The sequence below is a fragment of the Monodon monoceros genome, unplaced genomic scaffold (genome assembly GCF_005190385.1).
Source record: "Monodon monoceros isolate NGI ecotype Baffin Bay Population unplaced genomic scaffold, NGI_Narwhal_1 Super_Scaffold_15, whole genome shotgun sequence".
NCBI lineage: Eukaryota > Metazoa > Chordata > Mammalia > Artiodactyla > Monodontidae > Monodon > Monodon monoceros.
Genome location: NW_021703771.1, coordinates 75,143,781 through 75,167,611, shown reverse-complemented (window position 1 = coordinate 75,167,611; position 23,831 = coordinate 75,143,781). Strand labels below are relative to the sequence as shown.

Below are 23,831 nucleotides of genomic sequence, written 5' to 3'. Positions count from 1 at the left end.
AGTTCAGGTTAACTGTCTATATTTAAAGTACAAAGCTCATAGAGCCACACTTTGACTCTTACTAAAAGCATTCTTTCACGGTCAGTTTAAGGTTAAGAACCCAGGCTTGAGAGTCAAACGAGCCCAGTTCTAGAGCTTAACTCTGATACCCCATTTCCTATGTAACCATGAGCTTGTCATTTAACATCTCTGGACCTTGATTTACGTACTTGTAAAACAGGGCTAAAAATACTTACCGCAAAAGGTGGTGTCAAGGATTGAATGCAGTGATGTATGTAAAGCACTTAGTACGGTGCCTGCCTGGAACAGAGTAAATAACTCATAGCTAGTAATAATAAAATATTCATGTTGAGTCAGCAGCCAGTAAAGTCTCTTTCGGGCAAGATCTACTCATTTTAAACTTGATATACATTTCAATGTTTATAGTCCTTGGTAGATTATACAAAACCATCTACTCCATTTCTAGTAGGGCCACGTCTACCCTTGAAAGAATATTTTTACTGACCAGGTTGTCTTACGAATCTGATGAGTTTGTACATGGGAAGATAATGTAAGAATGTAAAGTATAATAAATAGTTATCAGGATTTCTTGAAATCATTTATAAACTAGCATGGAAAAAATGATCACTTGGATGACAAAGTTCCCTGATTCTGAAAGATCTGAAATTCTCTATAGAAAATTAGATGTCCCTAATCTAACAGTTTGATCGATTGATTTTTCATGAAAATCTAGGTTGAAAAGATGTTAAGCAACTTTGGAGACTGTGTCCGGTACAAAGAAATAGTCAAAAGTTCCCTTGAAGAGTTAATGACTGGCTCTAAGGAAGTCCAGGAAGAAGCTGAGAAGATCTTGGACACTGAAAATTTGTTTGAAGCACAGCAACTACTCTTTCATCACCAGGTAGGATGCCTGTTTACTTCAGTGCATTTATGCAAAGTTGTTTAGTTACTGAGAACCAGAGAGATGGAGAGTAAGTCTGTCCACTGACTGGAGGGGGGAAGATGGGGAGCTTGGGAGGCAACTCAGATGAATAGTTAAAAGAACTTGGCACTTCTGTCCGCTCTATTAAACACTAAATATTTTAGAGCATCTTGCAAGATGAATTCTCAGCCAGAGCGATTTGATGATACCAAAAAGTTTGAGGAATATTGTGGAAGAAAAGTTGATTTTGCTATGAAAACCTTCATAAAATTGTCCTTTGCTAAACTGCTAAATTGTCCTTTTCATAACAGAGAAGGAAAGCATAAACAAACTACTTCATATTTGAGATCGCTATTCTTTTATTATGTTGCAATCTTTGCTCTTCAGTTTACAACTTTGAATACATCCTGGTTTGGGAAATTATAAATTAACATGAAGTACCAGTCCTTTCTGAAGAGTGTGCTCCTACAAAGGATTAGAACCGGAACTAAAGAAATTCTGGTACATATATTGATAATTAACAATTTTAATCAGCTTTACTTGTCAAACTCAACATAAGTGGAAGTATGATTTTCAAATTAATCTAATGACAGAATTTTAGCTAACTTAGTATATAAGAAAATGTTAGCTAATTTTATATGTAATAATATATCAAAATGGAAGTTGCATTAAAAGTATATATAAAACAGCAGCCTTTAGGCTTTATAGATTTACTTAGTAATTATAAAAAGGCTGTGAGTCCAAAAGAAAATAACGCTTAGTGTTATATTGTTCTCAATCACTGTAAGTGTTGTTTGGGTTTCAATTTACTTTAAATCAGAGAAATATGAGATTATAGATATTTACATTAATATTGAAAAACTCTTCACATTTCTTGGACCAGGTGCTTGGCTATATATGGGTGTGTTTACTTTGTGAAAATTCATAAGCTGTGTTTTGAGATTTGTGTACCATTCTGTGTGTACATGATACTTCAATAAAAAGTTTATTTTAAAACATATCTTTCCCCAAATATCCCAGACTATTAATCATTCTGAATATACCCTGGAATTAAATCTCTTCATATTAGCATTTTTACAGCATGGATGATTTTAAAAAACTGGAGTTGGGACTTCGTGTTTTTAGGCAGAATATAGTTCTTTAAGGAGAATTATGTCAAATGAATAGTTCTGCCAAATTCCATCTGTAGTATTGCACGAAATATTAAATGTTATCTAAATTAGCACACAATTAAAACACTCTGGCCAAATTAATTATGCTGTTTCCCATTAAAAACATAAAATATTTATAAATGATGCCCATTTTTGATTACTATAGAGCCTTCATTACCAAGGCAGTTTGGGCCCCTGCGGCGGGAGATTGTACCTTTCCGTAACTATTAAAGTGTGGGTGTTTATGTCCCTGCCTGGGTGCTTAGACAGTTAATATTTCTATCCATCTGTTGAACAAATGCTTCCAGCAAAAGACAAAGAGGATCAATGCAAAGAAGAGGGATGTGCAGCAGCAGATCGCACAGGCTCGGCAGGGAGAAGGTGGGCTGCCTGGCCGAGTCCAAGAGGAGCTGCAGAAGCTAGAGAGCACCCTGGACAACGTGGAGCACAGCCGGGAGAAGCAGGAGCGCCGCATCCAGGTAGGAGACCGGAAGTTACGTCATGGCCTGTATTAACTTCTGGGTCACAGGTTACACATGTCCTACTAGCAGGAGCAAAGGTTTATCGTTCCCGCCTCTGAGGTGCCCGCATTCCATTAAACACTTACATGAGTTATCTCTTTTAATCACAGCATCAGCCTTGTGAGATAGGTACTGTAATTAGCACATTTTCCAAGTGTGGATGCTTAAAAACAAAGAGAGGATTTTCCCTGAAATCACAGAGCAGTGATCAATTGTAAAGCCAGGATTTTTTTTTTTTTTTTTTGCGGTACGCGGGCCTCTCACTGTTGTGGCCTCTCCCGTTGCGGAGCACAGCCTCCGGACGCGCAGGCTCAGCGGCCATGGCTCACGGGCCCAGCTGCTCCATGGCATGTGGGATCTTCCCGGACCGGGGCACAAACCCCTGTCCCCTGCATCGGCAGGCGGACCCTTAACCACTGCTCCACCAGGGAAGTCCCGTAAAGCCAGGATTTTAATCCACACTTGTCTGAATCCAGAAATTGATGTTGGATTATTTCACTTTTCTGGACAGTCCAGCAGTCACACCTTTATGGTTTTTTGTGTCCTTAACACATTAACTTAAAACTTCCTTCTCTCTCTCTCTTTCATCCTTCCTTTTTTTTTTTGAGAGACATTGGGAGGGTTTCTTTCTTTTGTCCCTTATCTACAGTTAAGTAATATCCTAAGATTCATAGGACTTTACAGAAGATAAAAAAAACTCAGACTCCTAGGCCATACATCCTCTTTTGGTAGATGAATTGAGAGTCAAAAGGGGAATTCTTATAGAAGACATTAAAATCATTTTTATTCTGTGTAATTGTTTGACATTTGAACTGAAAGTTAACTGGAAGTTAATAGCCTGACAAATGAATGGAAATGTGACAATATTTTGTGATACATTCTGATAATTCATAACGTCATATGTTATTTATTTTTTCTAATTTAGGTCACATTAAGAAAATGGGAGAGATTTGAAACAAACAAAGAGACAGTGGTCAGATACCTTTTTCAAACAGGTTCCAGCCACGAGCGCTTCTTGAGTTTTAGCAGTTTGGAAAGCTTATCTTCAGAATTGCAACAGACAAAGGTATATTGGCAAGACCACGTAGTCCCTTGGTACCCATTATTCCCAAGAAAAACTGTGTTTCAGTTCATTACTTATTATAATTATTTAATCAGTTTTTATTGTTTACTTATGATTCACTCTTCAACACGTTGGTCAAGTTGCTCTGGGGAATGAAAATATAAATAAGATTGAAACATCAAGATGTTTTCATTAAAGTGGGAAATAGTTTCCTAATAGATGGATAAATTTCTAAAACATCTTTCTGAAGTCAGTGATATTTTGAACTGAAACTCGAAGGGCAGGTAAGACATAGAAAAGCAGAGTTTGGAGCAGAAAACCAGCATTCCTGTAATGGGAAACGCCATGAAGTATAAAAGTGTGAGAAATGGGGATTCTCTGCTATAAAGCAGAAAAGGGGAGTGAAGTTGTAAAGGAAAGTTGGGCCACATCACAAAGACTCTTGAAGGCCTAAAGCGTTACTCTCTAGGCTACGTGGAACCACTAGAGGTTTGTAAGAAGGAGAGTCACATGAGCAGAGCTGTCCTTTAGGGAGATGAGTTTCTTAAGCAGGTGTAGAACATTGAAAGCATAGAAGTCTGGAGTCATGGGTTCTAGTTATAAAGTTATTGCATGCGTACATGAATAGGAACATGAATTAGGGTAATGGAGATGGCAATGGAGATATTGGGACAGATGTAAAAGAGACAAAGGGAAGGAAAAAAGCATGATACCCAAGGTTCTGAGCCTGACGGAGACAATGGGAGCGAGACGGGAAATTGGAGTAGCTGTTAATGGGGGAAGATGAACAGCTGCGTTTTGAACATATTGAGTTTGATGTCCAGTGGGACATCCAAGAGATAATATTTAGTAGGTGTGCTTGGTAAGCTCAACCCTGTAAGCTCAAACACCTTGGACACTCAGAGCAGACCAGTAAATTTGTGCGAATCATTTAGAGTTGTACAGGCCCCTTTGGTTCCTATTGCATATGTTTTGGGTTTATAGAAAGACTGAATTAGTGTAGAAATGTGTTTGTCAATGTATAAGAAAGAACGTTCTTATATCCATCCTTTCATAACCTTTAGCAAGGAAACCCCTGTGCTTCCGTTTTCTCACCAGTAGAAGGCTTCTGTGTCTCTTGTACTGTAAATTTGTCACTCTTTCTCCTGTTATTAACTCACTGAGGAGTTTGAAGTTTTATAAGGCCACAGAATCTTTCAATTCTGTATGATTTTCATCAGCCATTTAAATAGAAATTATTTATTTTTAATTTTAATTATTTTACATATTAAAAATGTATCAGGTATCTTTTATAAATACAAACACATATATTGTGTGAATTATCACATGGGTGTTCCTCCTGGGTTCCATCCAGAGTTTCTGATACCCTGCGGCTCCAACTGCTTTGAATGGGTTTGCCAGCTATAGATGAAACAAATGTGGTCTTTTTGTCTTATTTTTAAAATTCTCCTTAGCCAATAACCTTGCATACTTTGGGATTGATTTAATGATGTGAGCTAACAATTATTGAACATACACCATTTGCTGATCTAATCATTTGATGTTTGTCATCTTCTTTAATCACCAAAATAATCCTTAGAGATTATTAATTAATTAATTATTAATCCTTAGAGATTATTACCATTATTAATCATGTGGTATAAATGAGGAAATATAAGGTACAAAGTTGTTACTGAATGTATCCAAGATCTCAGGATTACTAACTGGTGAGGCTGGGATGCAAACCCAAGAGGTCTGAGTCTAGAGCTCATAACCTCAGCCTCCATGTTATATTTTCATGAAAAAACTGAGTTACTTCACTAATTGTTGATATACACTGCTGCACAAGCATATGTCATCTGGAATAATTGTTCTCTGTTTCTCTGCTTCCTTGACATTGTTAATATAGCCTTCATGCCTGTTGTAACCCTTGAGTAGTTGTGCTGAGGAACTTGAGGGCTTTCTGTCTGCCAGTGTGTGTTTATAGCAATATCATGTTTAATCTTCACAGTATGGCTTTACTGATGAGATGAAAATTCAGAGAGTGGTGTGACTCAAGGTCCCACAGCTAGTTTGTGTGTGAAGGTCAGAGCCAAGTTTCAACTCTAGACCTGTCTGATGCCACAGTCCATTCTTTCCAGCTGCACCCTGCTGCCACTCATATGTCTTCTTAGGACATAGAGATAAAGCCTTACAACATTATTCTAGTTTTGTTTAATTTGGTCTTTATCAACGTCATTCTGTTCTTCGGATTCCTCTGCATTGTGCTTTCCCCATACGTAGCTCCCACAAAAGGCTCTCAGATTGAATGTGTATAAGCATTTTCAAACATAACTCTACTTTCTCCATGTGTTTTCCTGGGTTCAGGGAAACACTAGGGGGAAAAAACACTTTTATGCTTCTTATTTTATTCATGGGGTTCTGCTGTGATTCACAGATTTCACAATTGAATCTACAATGACAGTAAGTTCACATATAGTGATACTAGATGCTTCTAACCACAGAATTTAATGTTGTGACATTAGTACATACTGTATTTTAGGATATTATAAATCTCTCAACCATAAGGAAGATGTACTTACTCATTCTTATTCTTTCAAATTGCAGGGTACTTCTCTGAAGTAATGTTGATCTTTCTATGAGGACGTTAAATCTTTCAAACATGAAGATGAAGTAGTATTATGTAGTAACTATCTTATATGGTGTTATGTAATGATTTTGAGAGATGCTCTGTAGGAAAAGGTGGCTATCAGGAGTCTGACTTTTAAAAATTATTTACACTACTTATTTAGGAGAGAGCAGTTTATGATCAAAATTTGAAGCTCCTCTGATATAATCCAGGAGAAGAAATGAGACCCTAAGTTACTTTTTTTTCCACTCAGGATTGTCTCTGGGTTTACCTTTTCTAATTCAGTATTCAATATATTTACCTGACAAAGTTGAGATAACTAAAATTTACCAGTGCCTCAAATATATGAAATTAATTTTTGAATTAAGGTGATTCACTGTTATTGAAAATCAGTGTGTGAACTTTATAAACCATTTTATCCTCAATTTTATGTGAAGGTAGTAAAAAAAAAAAAATGATAATAGGTATGCCAGAGTGCCGGGCACTTAAAAATGAAATTGGTAATGAAATGTTAACAGTAAACTTTTTTACTGCGTTTTATGTAAAACTGCGTTTTATGTGAAAGAGCCTGAAGAGTAATTTGCCAAAGCTGAACAAGTAGTAATTAGCAAATCCAGAACCCCAGTCCAGGTTTGAGTAGTTCAAAACTTATCTTCTTTCCCTCGTGTAGTATATGGATATATAGTAAACAAGATTTAACAGCATTAAGATCAGTTTATAGCTCTTTTCAGAGAACTAGTTAACAAAATGTTTTTTTAAAGATCAGTGATACTCTGTGTTGACTAAGATATCCTTCAATTAAATAAACAAGTATTTATATTCACTGGCCTAGAAATCTGTTATCTTTATGACTGAAAAAAAAATCACTAATGATCATTGCCCAACTGGCCTGTAATAAACTAGCATATGTGTAGACAAGTTAATTACTATAATGTGGCTCAGAATTCTAAACAAAAAACCCAAACCGGGAGACAATGGAGTACACCTTTTTTTGAGAATTGTTGGATAACTATGAAAGTAGTTCTCCAACTATGAAGGTCTGGTTGTGGTTTCACTTACATAAAATGAAAATAATTTAACAAAGTGTCTATTTTGGCCATAATGAAAAAAAGTCTGTTTTATTGCTAAGAATATTATATGCCAACATTCTTATATGTTTGAATCTATCTATTTGTCTATCCATCTATTCTGGGGGAGAATACAGTATGTACAGTTTATTTGAGGGCAGAGTTTAATAGAAGATGCTGTTCTAACAATTATAATATCTTTTTTAGGAGTTTTCTAAACGAACAGAAGGTATTGCAGTCCAGGCTGAGAATCTTGTGAAGGAAGCTTCAGAGATCCCACTTGGGCCCAAGAACAAGCAGCTCCTTCAACGGCAGGCCAGGTCAATCCAAGAGCAAGTCAAAAAATTAGAAGACACACTTGAAGAAGAGTATGTGCTTGACAAGTCCTAAACTTTCTTCTCTGAGATAAAGTTTCATACACTCTTTCCTGTATATTGTATTCAAAACATTCTTTTAAAATCTCCAAGTGTCCGTGTATTTCAGCATGTTTTGAGGAAGCAACTTACAATTCAAAAGACAATATCACCAATAGAGAATCCAACATCTGTAACAGAGCAGAAAAATATAAGTGATGTGGTTTTTGCATCGTAAACTGATTCTGTTCATGAGAAAGCCATATCTATAAAATTTCAGTGGCCTTTGTACACTGGAGAAGGGAATCTCAAAAAAGAACCAATATTTAAGATAATTTTTTTACTGTGTTATTCTGCTGTCACCAGTTAGAGGGAAGGGTAGATTTTTGGTTGTGTAGATTCTAGGCCTAAATACATATGGCATAGACCAAGCATCTCCAACTCCAAGGAGCTCACAGAGCTTGCTTACGGTGCCTCAGTGTTCAAATTGTCACCGATTGTATACTATTTCCAAAAATTAATTTCAAAAATATATTTTATTTTTAAACATTTAGTGCTTAAATATCTAAAAAGAAAGAAAATAGTTTGGCCTATGGTATCTTGTTATGTACAAGATAGACACACACAAAAATTTGGAGGGGATAAACATATGACCAGTGTTCCTCAAAATAATATGGCTGAATGGTTCTATTTTAAAGATTATTTGGTGGCAGATCACCAACATGTATTGTTTTTAAGGTATAGGACATAATTTCTAGATGAGTATTAAAATGTAAAATTTGTTTTTAATACTATTAACACCTTATAATTAATGTTGTACCTTTGTCTAAACTTTAAAATTTATTAAATTATTTAAAGTAAATTGTGACTTAAACCTTTAAATATTATCTATCAAGGTAGAAATAGTAAAACTTAGAGTTTATTAGAAAGGAAGTTACTTCCATTAGAACTATCCACTTGACTCTTTATTTCATTAAGAAAATTGAAATATAATATAGCTTGAATTAACTGTACTGATGAGAGCATAGACTCATCCAGGGTGTACATTTGAGGCCGCAGTATTATTGAATTTGACAGTCAATGATGCCATTGTATTTTCCTTGATGTCTTCAAGTGCCTTTTGGTAAACAGGGAAATTCCTTCTTTTTTTTTTTAACCCAAGGACTTAACAGTTCAATGATATACTCTTAGTTTCCCAGTCTTTTTCTAAACTGAAAGCCATAATCACCTGGTTATAGATGCATAACTATCACATGGCTATATGTGCGTAACTAATACAAACTGGGAACCTATAATTGAAATTTTATTCACTAGATTTATTACAAATAAGTCCCAAGTTGTCTAAAAGCAGTTAGGGTGCTCATGTACAAGAATTTATAAAGTCTTTTAAAATCAAGATCATACAGACATCTAAGAATAGCTGAAATTGTTATAGATAATAGATGGCAGCCTCCACTCTAATAACAGAAGCAGCTCCTGCACGGCAGCGTGGGATTCAGATTGCAAGCTTTATCTTGCTTCATAAAGATGTATTTTATAAAGATCTCTGAGTATAAAGCATCACTGCAGTATCTCTCCTCTAAGAGCCAAAGGGCCACGTTGACAAAAGTAGGACTGTTAAAAAAACTGTGTGCACTGGAATCTAGGTGAGAAGTTTACTAAAATAAGTCTGGCAACTGCTGTTCGCGTGCACAGTTTAACAAGATTATGCCTGGATTCAAACCCTTTGGACCCAGCAATATTTTGTTCAAAGCACAGTTCTATCCATAACATAGCTTAGTGCTACCTCATTCTCAGAAGAGACAGGAATACTTGAGGACTGACTAACTCAGATCAAATGTGCATTTTTTTTCCCCCTGTTCTAATAGTTTCAGCTTTGATGTGGTCACAGATGTCTTCACTATCTTTTCACCTGGTGATTTAAAGGAAAATGTTTTGTTTTTCTCTATTAAGATACTGCATTTTATTTACTTAATTTGGTTAATTTTAGTATTAAAACCATGGAAATGGTGAAAAACAAGTGGAATCATTTTGGCACTAATTTTGAGACCCTGTCCGTCTGGATAACTGAGAAAGAAAAAGAACTCAATGACTTGGAAACTTCGTCATCTGCCATGGACACACAAATCAACCAAATTAAGGTGACCTGCTCACAAGTTACATTTATAATCCATGTCTAGGTTTTAAGAGCGCCTTTCTTACATTTCATCAAATGCTATTTGTCCCCAGAACAAATCTATCGTTGCTATGTGACTCTATTAAAATTAAATTCACACAAAATGCTGAGCTAAAAGGTCTTGATTGATACTGGGCAACGCTTAATAGATGGAATTATGTATTAATATTGTCTGGCTTATGCATTCAAAGTCATTATTGTGTGCAATATCATTAAAATGTTTTTATGGTTACATTATTTATTCTTTTCCTTGATTTTGAATTAACCCCATTAGAGTCCCCTGTTGATGGATTTATGCGCCATGAAATGTGTTCATCATCTACAACCTTATTTTTAAGAACTGTTCTAAATGTCTAGCTCAAGTATTGGTGGCATTTACCCTCACCAGCCACAAGGAGGGGTTGGAGAAATTACTTTCTTCACGTGAAGCAATCAGATTCCATCGATCTAATGCTGGCATTTATGATGCCCTTGGGGGCATGGACTGAGACGCTCTGATATGTTATCCTCCAGTTCTAAAATAACCAAGTACATAGACTATCATCGTCCATTTCATTCAAGTATCTTAAGAAAAAAAATGGGCTGAAAGAAATGAATTCTGAATGTTCATTTCTCTTTCTTTTATGCTATTTTTACACAACACATTTTCACAATTCAACCGCTTCTTTTTCTAACTCAGCTCAGTTTTTTTGGAGTGGGAAAACCCTTTGCCATTTCATTCGATTAAATATAGTAAAATAAATACCAAGGTGAGGGAATGTTTCACATTACGACTCAGAACAAGTCATTGCCATGTGCACAGTGGGAGGATGCAATATTGTTTAGCTAAGATTACAAGCTGTGCAGATTGCTTGTCACACATCTTCTGCGGTCAGGGATACATGGAGTCTGGTGTATGCAGTCTAGCTTATGTCTTGTGTGATATACTAGGCAAAACAGATGCCCAGCCATTAAAGAATGAAATATGTTTAATCTTTGAAACTGTTTTTAAAAGTTGCCGTTTAATTCTAAGAAAACAAAGAATAGCGCATTTAAATAGTTTTGTCTCAACATTCTTCCTTCAAAAATTTTTGACATACACCCTTTAACTTGTTTATCCTTTCTCGAATTCATTTTTCTATTTTCTTAAACCTTAATTCCAGAACTTCTGAAATATGTCAGTGATCAAATGTCATCACATTGCTTTTAAGAAACAAAATGATTAAGTATTTTATTTTTAAGTATATAAACATTCAGTTGTGGATTTCCATGCCATCAGGTTGAAATACATTTTAATATTCCAATATGGCACTTTGAAAACTATCTAAAAATGAATATGAGTATCAGGAAAAATATATTTGCTAGAAATAAGCAAAGATAGAGTTGAATACACTGTACTGTGGAGTTGAGGCTCACAGGTTCACTTTCTATTTCCAAACAGAAGGTTACATTATAGGAAATGTTCAAAATATGTTAACACTTGTCATAGTATTTCCCTTCAAACTCTTTGGATTAAAATTAATGAAGCATTTGAGTGTTGCTGTGAAGATATTTACCTATAAGCCCATTTTTGTTCTTTATTACATGCTATTCCAAATTGACTAATTTCTTATTCCTAATTGAGAACTCACAAATGGTAAGAACATACACTGGGTTCATCTTCCATCTTCTCTTCGTGGATTGGAAATTTTTTCTGCCACAATCCAACAATATAATTATATAGTTTGCATCTATGAATTTGTTAATGGCATATATTACTCTAAGAACTAAGAACTTTGATCTTAACTAAGATGGTTTCACCGAGGTGTTGGAAGCACCTAGAACAACTATTAGCACATAAACAACTCAAAATACATTTGTTGAATTATGAGTAATTTTTCCAAAAACAATCATCTTAAAAAACAGCAAAACAAAGAAAGATTGTATTGATGCTCAAACAACAAATATCTATCAGATATACCACTATAGTCATGAATATGAAAAATAAAAACAAACAGCTGATGTGTAACTGGCACTAATCTGATGCCAGCTACTTCCAAGAGTCTTATCTAAACAGAAGTTATTTCTGACTCTGTTGTCTCATCTAGACAGAAGTCACACATTTATTTTTTCTAGGGTAACAGTATTTTCTATTTAAATTATTTGAAACTGAGACTTGTCTGAATTTTTGGCTTTATTTTGATTGAATGGTTTGGCTCTTTTTCTCAGAGAAACAGTTTTTCTACTCTTATAAATAAATAAACCTCTGTTTATAAGAGGCCCCCCCAACACACGCGCACGCACACGCATGTGCCCACTTTCAGTACTTTTCTTGGGTTGGCTAATAGGTAAAATGTCCTCCTGCCCCAAATGGAAATCATAGTCTGTAGGCTCCTTACTGTAGAGTCTGCAGCTAGCGAATAAAGCGGTGGTTCCCCAAGTGGATTTTCTGGGTCAGCAGCAGTGCATCACCCGGGAAGCTGTCAGAGCTGCGAAGTGGGCCCTGCCTGAGACCCAGTGAGTCTGACTCCCAGAGGTTGGAGCCAGGTGACCCTAATGTATTCCAAATTTGGAAACCATTGGCATAAAGTATAGGTGATAAATATGAAAAGACTGGGCTTAGGTAGGAGCAGAATCAGAAAAGCTTTTAGTTAGGTAAAATATGAAATACTCAGCTTCATTTTAGGAAGATTAAGTGAATGCCAATATTAGCATTCCTATGAGTTTGGCAACATACTACTTCCCAGACCAGTTGGTCAAAACTCTTGACTCATAGGATAAGCAGAGAATTCTCTGTACCTTCAGAGAGACTGTAAGAGTTCCAGGGACATGTTCTTGCTTCACTGTGAGCAGGGGTGGCCTTTTCTCCTTATTCTACATCCAGCGAGTATGACCACCACCAGTCTGTATTTTTCAGACGTTGTCTGCATACCTATCCTCCCCAAACTAGGTCAGGAAACACATGGTGTGTGTTTGTAGCTAGCTGCTTTCTAATGGTGCAAGTATGTTGAAATGTCAGTTAAGGAAAAATTCTGCTGATTTTCTCTCTCTGCAGATGTTTGTATCATTTCAGGAAGGCAGGCTTGCTCAGCCTCCATTGTCATTTTTCTTGTTTTAAATATTAGGTCACGATTCAGGAAATAGAAAGTAAGATCAGCAGCATTACAGGACTAGAAGAAGCAGCTCAGTCTTTTGCTCAATTTATTACCACTGGAGAATCTGCTCGAATCAAAGCCAAGTTAACACAGATAATAAGATACTGGGAAGAACTCCGAGAACATGCACAGAGTCTGGAAGGAACAATCCTGGGACATTTATCTCAGCAGCAAAAGTTTGAAGAGAATCTTAAAAAGGTAACAATTGGTCCTTGCATGCTAAAGTTACCTATTTCACATTGCATTTTATAAATTGTCCAGAAATAATGGAATAAGGAAAAGACACGATTTGCCAGTTATTTACCAAGTTGTCAGTGATGACTGAGTTTGTAATTTATATGTAACCTTTTTTCAGGGAATATAAAAATGCCATTATATATTGTGTTCAGATAGGTATTAAGTCTTAATTATACTTCTTTCAAATAGTGGAACACATTGATTTGGGTTTTTTTTAAAAATAGATTTTATCATCCCACTGAACGTTATCCAAAAAAGATAGGCATGCTGTTTCCCCAGTAACCTTCTCTGCCTTGATGTATGTTTTCCCCATCATCATTTTTATATATTACCAATGTTTTAGATCCAGCAGACTCTGTCTGAATTTGAAGATAAACTTGCTGATCCAATTAAGATATGTTCTTCAGCTACAGAAACATACAAAGTTCTCCAAGAACATATGGTAAGAGCGTGTTTCAACGTTTCTTCTTATTTATCTACTCAGATATGTGATAATTCCTGCTTGAAAGGAAAACAGTAAATATTTTTATTAGAGTTAAAATTGAAAAAAATTGTATGTTACTTGAGGAATAATATAGATCAAACATATTCACTTCATATAACACAAGAAATATAACTGTGCAAATGAGTTTTCATTAAAAATGTATTTTAAAGAGTAGTCATTTAAGATATATTTCTCTCTCATAATTAGAACAGGTGACTTTTTCAGATTATAGCTGTAATAAGCCCCGTTACGTCTTGCCAACATTATAAAAAATTAAATGTGCAGAAAAATATGTATACATTTGCATAGCAGATTTCAGATTCTAACCCACTACACTCAGATGTGCAAAGATTATGTCCTCACTGATCTTTTCCCCAGTGGCTAGCTTTTTTGATCTGGTCCCTGAACTGGTAACCACTGTGAGATATTTTGCAAAGCAATAGATGCCTCTGGAAGAATTCAGAGGAAGGAGCAAAGCAAGAGAATCATGCACAAAGAAATACTCAAAGTGTGTTAATTAATAAACCAGAAAATAATGTATATATATATAATGTCTATTATGTGTGCATGCATGCACAAATACAGAGAAAGGGGCCACAGTAATAGCAAACAGTTGACAAAAGCACAAGTGGAAGAGAAAGTGGAATTTATATTGTTTGAATATTTATCATAAGAATGCATTATTGTGTTACTTATGTAATTTTTAAAAGAATAACCCCCAAATGAGGAAAAGTAGGAAAATTAGATTGGATAGAATTATTTTAATAGACAACTAAGTTAACAGTTGAGTACCAGAGAGGATAATATGGTATGTTTCTAATATTTGGATTTCCTAAAGCAAGTTGTTTTTCTCTGTCTTGATTTTCTGATCTGTAAAATGGGGGCAAATGAAAGAACATACCTCTTATGGTTCTTATGAAGATTAAATGAGATGATATATATAATGCACATAACACAGTGCCTGCCACATTCTCAGGTTCCCTAATTGTTCTTATCATGGATTCCTGACGGCAGCTATGTCAGCCGTAACTTCCCATATATTTTTTTAATAAAATTATAGCATGTTGCATGTAGCTCTTATAAATTAGGAGTAGGGTTTTTTAAAATATATTTGGTATAACATGAATAACAATTTTCACAAATTATCTAAATCCTTAAGGGAAAGTTGTAGTTATTCAGATAAACAGCAACAAATTCTTATTTGGGGAATAGCCTCTCCATTCTCACCTTTGACTTCTGCATTTATGAAGTAACTTGCTTGTCACTTTCACTATGTCTCGCTGAAAATCATGGGCAGAGACTTTTTTTTTGCTGAAAATCATGGGCAGAGACATTTTTTAGCACCATTGCTGTTTATTATGCCTTTACGAAAACGTTTGGTGATAACGGGTCTCAAAGAAAAACTTAGGTCTCCTTTCTTGATGCTATGCATTCATGGAACTCTTTTGCTCTCACATCAGGATCTCTGTCAGGCCCTGGAATCACTGACCAGCAAGGTGGCTGCCCTGTCAGCCAGCGCCCGCAAGGTCTCTCACAGAGACTCCTCCATCCAGGAGGCTGCGGCCCTGAAGCAGAACTATGAGTGTTTGCTGCGTCAGACTAAGGAGAGACAGATTGTGCTCGAGAAGCTGCTGACCCACTGGCAGAGGTGAGCAGCCTTCCTTCTCCAGTTGGCAGCCAGGGTTTCAATAGCTACTCCTAACTAGGAAATTCTGGACTTTAAGTGATGGGACATGATCATCCCGCATGTAAAACTCATCAACTCATGCGCCTACCATGGGAAGACATTGATCTTCATTATAAGATGAAGATCCCTGATTGTGGAGGGGATGTATGAGTATCTTTACACATTGCACACATCTAAACACATGTGCAAGTTCATACACAAACATGAAAGGAGTGGTTTTTCCACCTTCACGTCTAGAAAAAGACAACAAACACTGTGGTATTTATAATGGTTACTGTTGAACCCCTCAACTTCAGAAAAGTTTTCAAGTATGATAATTTTGCATGAATTTGTTTCTTATCTCTGCTTTGTGTAGGCTAGAGAAAGAGCTGTCTACCTTTTTGACTTGGTTAGAGCGATGTGAAGCTATAGCCAGTCCCCCAGAAGCCAACATTTCTGCAGACAGAGTCAAGGTGGAGAATGAACTTCAATTAGTACAGGCAAGTTCAAGGAAGTGAGAGGAAAATGAAATGCTCTTTGTTATGGTTGCGTTGTAAAACAAAATCAAGTACGAAATCCCTTCTGCAACTTAATTTCTTGTTTTCGTTTCATGATCTTGCAAAGAAGAGCAGCCCTGACCTGAAAGACAAAGTCATGGTGAACTTTGTGATGATAAGTTTCCATGATGTATTAGAAAATCCTGTAACATAATGTCTGGCACTTGAATGCAAATTATTGGCAGGGGAGTTGAAGGAGAAATGGGTAGAAACATAGATGAAACAAGGTTGACCATCAGTGAATAATTTTTGAAGTTGGGTAATAGCTGTATTCCTTCTACTTTTGCATTTGTATGAATTTTGGGTAATAAAAACGTCACAGTAATGATTATTTTCAAGCAAGACACCATAAAATGAATAAGCACAAATGCAGAAGATAGAAAGACAAAGAATACTAGCTCATTACATTCTTGAAGAAGCCAACTTTTTATACTTAAAATAATCTTTAAGTATTACTGAAACTGCAGACAATGTTACTGATTTCTGGAGATTAATGACTTGCTTTAAGCGATGCTATCTGTGCCAGAAAATTCAACAGGCAATATTGCTTCACAAAAGATACTTATTGTGTAACAGATTTACACCCCAACTTTCTCCCATCACCTTTGACAAAATGTTTAAGAGGAAACTAGTTCTTTTAGTTTTCATAACTGCTTCTCTAAAAGCTCCATCAGAGCATGTCTGTAGCATCTGATCCTATCCCCCCATCTTCAGATATTCTCCTACCTTGACTTTGAGGGTTTCTCACACTCTTGGTTCTCCTGCCTTTCTAGTCTATCAAACACCAATGTTCTGCATTAATCTCCCAAAAAGTCCCTGCTCAGAAACCTCCAGTGACTGTCCTGCCTGAGGATAAAGGGCAGCCCTCAGTCCACAATCCAGTGTTTATCTTCTTATAAATGCATTGTGGGCTGTTCTAAGAAGGGAAGTCATAGCTCCTTTTCTTAAAAATGATACAAAGATATCTGCCCATATAAAACTGTATTCCTGGACTTCCCTGGTGGCGCAGTGGTTAAGAATCCGCCTGCCAATGCAGGGGAGACGGGTTCGAGCCCTGGTCCAGGAAGATCCCACATGCCGCGGAGCAATTAAGCCCGTGTGCCACAACTACTGAGCCTGTGCTCTAGAGCCTGTGAGCCACAACGGTGGAAGCTCACGCACCTAGAGCCCATGCTCTGCAACAAGAGAAGCCACTGCGATGAGAAGCCCGCGTGCTGCAACGAAGAGTAGCCCCCGCTCGCCGCAAGTAGAGAAAGCCCGCACGCAGCAACAGACTCAAAGCAGCCATAAATAAATAAGTAAATCAGTAAGTAAATAAGTACGTGTCTCTGTGTGGAAAACAGTGCTATACAAATTAGAGGACCAAGATTGGCCCCCATCCAGGCACTGTGTCAGCCAAGCTGCCTCCCTACCATGGTCTGAACATTCCTTGTACATTCCCACCTCCTGGCCTGTGTCTTCATCCAGCTCAGCGTAAGTCCTGGTTCTCCTTTGAGGTCTTTCCTGTTGTCCATAGGCTGTGTACTCCTCCCTCTGATACCTGTAGCAATTTTGCTTTTATCACACATGTGGCCTCAGTAGGGAGGGGAAAGAAAACATTTTGACAAGCATCAATTATGTGCCATGCTACAACTGTCTATATAGTGCTTATCTGTTATCTCTTATTAGGTAGGAACCACAGCTTTTATGCACCACTCACATCACCTAAGAGATTCATTGCCTGATTTAAAAATGAGTAGTTCTGTTGCACGAAAGTAAAATGAAGACCCTTTAAGTTCCCTGGTTTGGCCTAATGTAGTCTTTAAACAGAGAGACACACTGTGTTCCCAGTACCTAGAATTGTACCTCTGTCATTGTTAGATATGCTTTGTTTTTCTTCAGCAACAGTTTTTCTTTGATTCTTTTCACCTACTCAGTTTCTTTATTCTGAAAGAAATTCTACAGCTTCTAAATTTGCCTAACTTAATATAACCCAGGCACTGGGAAACTAATTCAGGTTTCAGAAGCATTTTTAATGTTGCATTAGAGGTTAAGTGGATCCATTTCTAAACCAAGGGATAAAAACCGTTTTTAGCCTGGTCCCAATGACCTCCGTTTTGCAAGAACACAAAGCCTTTGGACAGCAACCACCTGTGTCACGTGGTCCTTCCTGGTCAGTCTCATTGGGATGAGATCTGTAATCCATTCTGTTTTTTCTCAGGGGCTGCAAAATGAAATTGTATCCCAGGCCTCAAACTACAGCAGCCTATTGCAACTAAAGGAATCCCTATTCTCAGTGGCCTCCAAAGATGATGTGAAAATGATGAAACTACATTTGGAGCATCTGGATGAGAGATGGAGAGATCTGCCTCAGATAATTAGCAAAAGGTTTGGTTTCAAAAAAAAGCTTCTAGTATTGTTCATTTTTTTAAATGGTGAGCATATAAATTAAGAAAGCCTAGCTTTGTTTACTTTATGTAACCCAATTATTCAGGGCATAATTATAGAAGGGAAGAAAACTACTTTATTCGTCATTTTAAAAATCAGAGTGCTTAATAATTAGTATTTCTAATGAACCTCAATTCAAAATTTTAGTCTTGCAATCCGGGCAAATGATCAAATTAGCTGAACAATATTGAAGAGCAGAGGATTACTCGGGTTTGTATTATTATTGCCCAAGCTGTTTATGTACAGGAGAAAAAAGGTAATTAAAATTTTGCCTCACATGTTATTTCTCAACAAAGGATATGTATTTTTTTTTCCATTTCATTCCTATATAGATCTTTGTAGAGAGCAGGGAAATTATTATTATATTAAAAGGAGACAAAAAAAATTAAGTGTCAATTGACTAGATGATTAACAAAAATTAAAAAAAAATTAAGTGTCAATTGACTAGGTGATTAACAATTGACATTTATTCCTTTCTAAGATGCCAGAAAACAAATTTTTGACTTAAATTGGTATTGATTGTCCATGTAATCTTGAATAAGGCATTTAACCTTTCTAGTCAATTTTTAATTTATTTATTCAGCAAATATTTACTGAGTTTTTACAATGAGTACTGCACTCTTCTGAGTGCTGGGGTTATAGCAACAGTAAACAGAGTTCTGCTCTTCACCTCCGTGGAACTTGTATTTGTTCCATTGTCTATTCATTCATTTATTCAATTAGCAAATGTTTATTGGGTACCTGTTGAGTACAAGGCACCATATCAGAAATTGAAACCGTAAAAATAAATAAAACCTGACCTCAACTGTTTTAGAGATCAGCATGGGAATAACAAGAAATCCAATGAGAGGTGAGCACAGGATATTATGGGAACAAAAAGAAAGGACATTTGAATGGGTTCATGAAAGGCTGACAAAAGGTTTTGGTGCCAAACTCTTGAAAGATGAGTTATTTTTTGTAAAATAGAGGAGGATCTGCCTTCTGCCTGTCTCCCAGAGGGAAAGTAAAGGGTTTTAAAATGATACAAATGTATAAAAGCATTAAAAATATAGTATATGCTTGTAAAGATAATGTGTAGAAGGTTTTGTAAGGATTAAAACATGAAAGTCTATTTAAAAAGTTGAACTTTGGATATGAGCCATTGTAACAAATATTAATATTTGATTAAGGTATTATTCTTAATGCCAGCTTTGGACTCTGACCTTAGATCACCTATTGTTTATCCATCTAATTTATTACACAAGCAGTGATTGATCCCTGACCGTATCCCAGGCACCTTTCTTGGTACTAAGGATATAGCAGTAAGCAAAGCAAGTAAAGTCCAATCTCTTATTCAGTGAGGAAGAGGATAAATGTATCATTAATCAAATGAATGAACAAGACTGTTTCCGGTGGTGTACAGTAATATGAAAACAACAAAATAGGGTTATATGTCAGGGACCGTAGATTGGGTGGCCAAGCCACATCTCAGGGGACGTAACATCTATTAAGATCCAGATGCTGTGTAGGAAGCAGATTCATGGTACTTTGGGGGCAAAGGATACAGGCAGGGAGAGCCAAAAGTCTCTAAGACAGTAGTGAGCTGGGATATTGGGGAAACAGAGATGAGTGGCAGTGTGAGGCCTCGCTGTATCAGATGAGGGCACAGGAGTTGATTACGTGGGATCCTTCGTAGGCCACAGTAAGGAGTTTTGGAGTTTTGCCTTCCTGTGTGCAACAGGAAATTGCCCCCGTGTCTAAGCTTGGCAGAGAATGTTCTGATTACATTAAGGTCATTTCTGGCTTCTACCTACAACGTGGATTGAAGGGAGGCCACGGTGGCAGGAAGGAGGCCAATGTGGCAGCAATCGGAGGCAAGGCGACAGATGAAGAGAGTCAGACCAGAATGTAGAAGCGGAGAGAAGAGCACAGAACGTACCGTGATGGGGGTGCTAACAGGATCAACGTAGAGCAGATGTGGTGGTAAAGAAATGGAGGGATGAAGGGTGACTCGTAGGACCATCTGGGTGGATGGTGGTCACATTAACTGAGACAGGAAAAGTGTGAGAGAAACGGGGTGTGAGAAGTAGAAAACACCAAGAGTTCTGGTCTGTCCGTGTATGACAACACTGCTTTTGCCCTTGGTTAAGCTTATCCCAAAAAACGTATCATCATTCTGTCCAGCTGTGGGGCATTTTAACTTCAACATCTTTCTGTACATAGGATTAACTTTCTTCAGTCTGTGGTCGCTGAACACCAGCAATTTGATGAACTGCTGCTTTCCTTTTCTGTCTGGATTAAGCTGTTCCTCAGTGAATTACAGATGACTTCTGAGATAAGCATAATGGACCATCAAGCAGCTCGTATGCGACACAAGGTAAAGTGCATTCTTTTAAGACTGAAGAATTTATTTATAAGAGAGAGCTCTTGAATTATGAAGGGATGCAACATTAAAAAAAAAAACACTTGACAGCAATTTAACTTCTTACTAATATGCAAATGTTTTAATAATTGAGCATATGGGTCCAGGCAATGTGTTATACAGACAAATTAAACAGATAAAGCTACTTCAGTTAAAACAGGCAACCACCTTAAGACACTGTTCCTTCAAAGTGGAGCAAATGATTTGTAGGGTGAGGTGATAAGAATGTTCCTTTTTTTAGCTTCGTTTGCCTTGTTCCAATGCTGAAAACTACTACTGAATTCCAATGCTTTAATGATAGAGTTTTTCTGAATTACTCTTTAGCCTGAAAGTTATTTAAAATTTATGATTTATTTTCCTTATTTATAATTTATACATAATATCTATCCAGGCATCAAAAAATAAAACATTTAAAAAATCAGATACTGACCATCAAGCATTGGAATAGTCGGAGATAAGCTACATAGTTAAGCTTATAACAATATTTAATAATAAAACACTTAATATTTATTGAGTGCTGACTCTGTGCTGGGTTTGCTAATTAGTTTTACCCAAAGGAAAAGTACTTCCTCATATATTCCTGTTAGGAGTCAGGGATACTGTCTTACTTAATGACTTACATTTCAAAGGGATGGCTCCCCTGTCCTTGAGAAAGATATTCTGAGTTGTAAAGCTGGCCAGAGGTTTTAAAAAAATTTATACCGCAAAGGGGCAGACAGTGGATTTGTAAATTTTCTAACGTAAATGCTCAAAGAAGTCCTCAGAAGTTTAGTAGTCAAGCTGAGGAGAATATTTAGGCCACTGTGGTCAAGACCAAGACAGATGGTGACTTGTCTTTAATGGGAACCATGCTGAGATCGTTGGCAAATCTCTGCTGGATTTTAAGCCAGATCTATTGACAGCTAGCCAAATTTCCTATACAACAGGCTCACCCTGGTTAATCTACATCTGTTTAAAAAGAAGGCAGCTAAAACTTGTGCAGGTTTCTACCTGCCTTATTCACTACCTCTGAACAGGTGTTAATGTTCATCTGTTGCTTACACTCCTTCCCTGCAAACTGTTGAAATTAGCTCTAATATATACATAAATATTGTAATTTGTATATAAATAAATTATTATAATATGTAAAATATAAATACATGTATTATATATAATAGAGCTTAGCTCTAATATATAAATACTATAATTTGTATATAAATATATTATAATATTTACAATGTAAATATATAACATGCATTATATATAATAGAGCTAATTCCATATATTAATAATTCTAAATTAAAATTAATTAATTCTAAAATAGAACTAATTCTATATATATTTTAGTTATATTGTAGGCATATGTATAGTTAAAAGAAATCGAATATTTGGAAGATTTTAAAAGATATATACATATATGTATGATGTCTGTATACACACACATATGTATATAATTATATATATCTATAATTTCTTTTAACTATTTCTATCCACAAAGAAATTATTTTCCATGGAATGAATTAGTTCCAAATGAGAGCTATGCTTTATGTGAAATATGTAGGTAAAGCAAAATAAAAGAAATTTAAAAAATGTTTCTACAAGATTCGCCATAGTTGACCCTTATGCCATCCATTGCATTTAAAATGTATCTTGACATCACAAATCCTGACGATATCTGTGTTGGTAAAACAGTGTATCTGGGGAATCAATAACTAACTCTGTCCTCTTCCAGGACCATGCAGCAGAAGTAGAGAGCAAAAAGGGAGAATTGCAGAGTCTGCAGGGTCACCTAGCGAAGCTGGGTGCTCTGGGCCGCGCTGAGGACCTTCACCTCCTCCAGGGCAAAGCGGAGGACTGCTACCAGCTGTTTGAGGAGGCCAGCCAGGTCGTGGAGAGGCGGCAACTTGCCCTCTCCCACTTGGCAGAATTCCTGCAGGGCCATGCCTCTCTGTCAGAGGTTCTCCACCGGCTGAGGCAAACAGTGGAAGCAACCCACAGTATGAATAAGAAACAGTCTGACTTACTAGAAAGGGACCTCAAGGCTGCTATCCGAGATGTGAAAACATTAGAAGCTACTGCCATCAGTCTTGATGGCCTTCTTACCAAAGCCCAATACCATCTCAAAAGTGGAAGTTCTGAGCAGAGGACTTCCTGCAGAACTACAGCTGATCATCTCTGCTTTGAATTAGAGAGGATCCAGAACCTTCTGGGAACCAAGCAGAGTGAGGCAGATGCCCTGGCGGTATTGAAGAAAGCCTTCCAAGAGCAGAAAGAGGAGTTGCTGAAAAGCATTGAGGACATCGAAGAAAGGACTGACAGAGAGCAGCTGAAAGAACTAACCCGCCAAGCGCTTCAACAGAGGTGAATGGAAACTGTGGAAGCCGGTTGTCTCGTGTACTTTTTATTTGGTCTGGAATGAGCTCTTGTGCAAAACTATAATAGTACCAGATTTAGCTACTTATTTTAAAAATATTTTGAGGGGACTTCCCTGGCGGTCCAGTGATTAGGACTCTATACTTCCACTCCAGGGGCACGGGTTCGATCCCTGGTCGGGGAACTGAGATCCCGCATGCCTCATGGCCAAAAAGAAATATTTTGAGGGTAAAATTAGTGACTGTTTTAACACTTAAGAAGTACTAAAATTTCCTTGTTTTCCTTAAGGACTTTCCTAAGAGGTATATATAAGCCACTCTATTTACCATAGAGTATATTGATCATATCATCTATTTTTAAGCAGTTTTTAACTGATAGAAGAAGGGACTCGTCTTCTGTAACAAGAATGAAAGGCAGAGGAGAAAGAAAGTGAGGTAGATTTGTATTTCTGGTGGTAAAATATGAGGTAATTTTTCCCGGCGGCTTCTAGCTTCTCAGAAAGGACTGGAGTGAGGTCCTTAGTTGAGAGTGAGTGACAGGAAGTTGTGGGGAGAAAACGTAGGGAAAAATGGGAATGAAGCCTCTGGTGCTTGGTAAGTGATAAGCTGCCATTTGAGATTTGTATTCATTCACTTGAAGGGGAACCAAACAGCCTGGCAAAGTGGTTCTCCCCCACTACTTTTACCTGTTTGCTTAGAGGTGTGGAGGATGCAGAGAAGTGGGTTTAAGCAAA

General features: G+C 36.8%; 1 protein-coding gene across 16 annotated transcripts in view; it reads left to right on the top strand.

Annotated features, from left to right (window-relative positions):
- The window catches only part of SYNE1 (spectrin repeat containing nuclear envelope protein 1), a 453,644-nt gene that overhangs the window by 161,640 nt on the left and 268,173 nt on the right, over nucleotides 1-23,831 (top strand). For 15 of the 16 annotated variants that reach the window (XM_029223419.1, XM_029223418.1, XM_029223413.1 and 12 more), the window contains exons 28-39: nucleotides 734-901; nucleotides 2,382-2,552; nucleotides 3,520-3,660; nucleotides 7,540-7,700; nucleotides 9,676-9,826; nucleotides 12,945-13,172; nucleotides 13,555-13,653; nucleotides 15,156-15,343; nucleotides 15,738-15,861; nucleotides 18,119-18,285; nucleotides 20,548-20,701; nucleotides 22,458-23,086. In XM_029223419.1, coding sequence (XP_029079252.1) covers nucleotides 734-901; nucleotides 2,382-2,552; nucleotides 3,520-3,660; nucleotides 7,540-7,700; nucleotides 9,676-9,826; nucleotides 12,945-13,172; nucleotides 13,555-13,653; nucleotides 15,156-15,343; nucleotides 15,738-15,861; nucleotides 18,119-18,285; nucleotides 20,548-20,701; nucleotides 22,458-23,086 — 2,381 coding nt within the window. Of the gene's footprint in view, nucleotides 1-733; nucleotides 902-1,329; nucleotides 1,424-2,381; nucleotides 2,553-3,519; nucleotides 3,661-7,539; nucleotides 7,701-9,675; nucleotides 9,827-12,944; nucleotides 13,173-13,554; nucleotides 13,654-15,155; nucleotides 15,344-15,737; nucleotides 15,862-18,118; nucleotides 18,286-20,547; nucleotides 20,702-22,457; nucleotides 23,087-23,831 lie in introns of those variants that run through there. The other variant, XM_029223422.1, reaches the window with a different exon arrangement.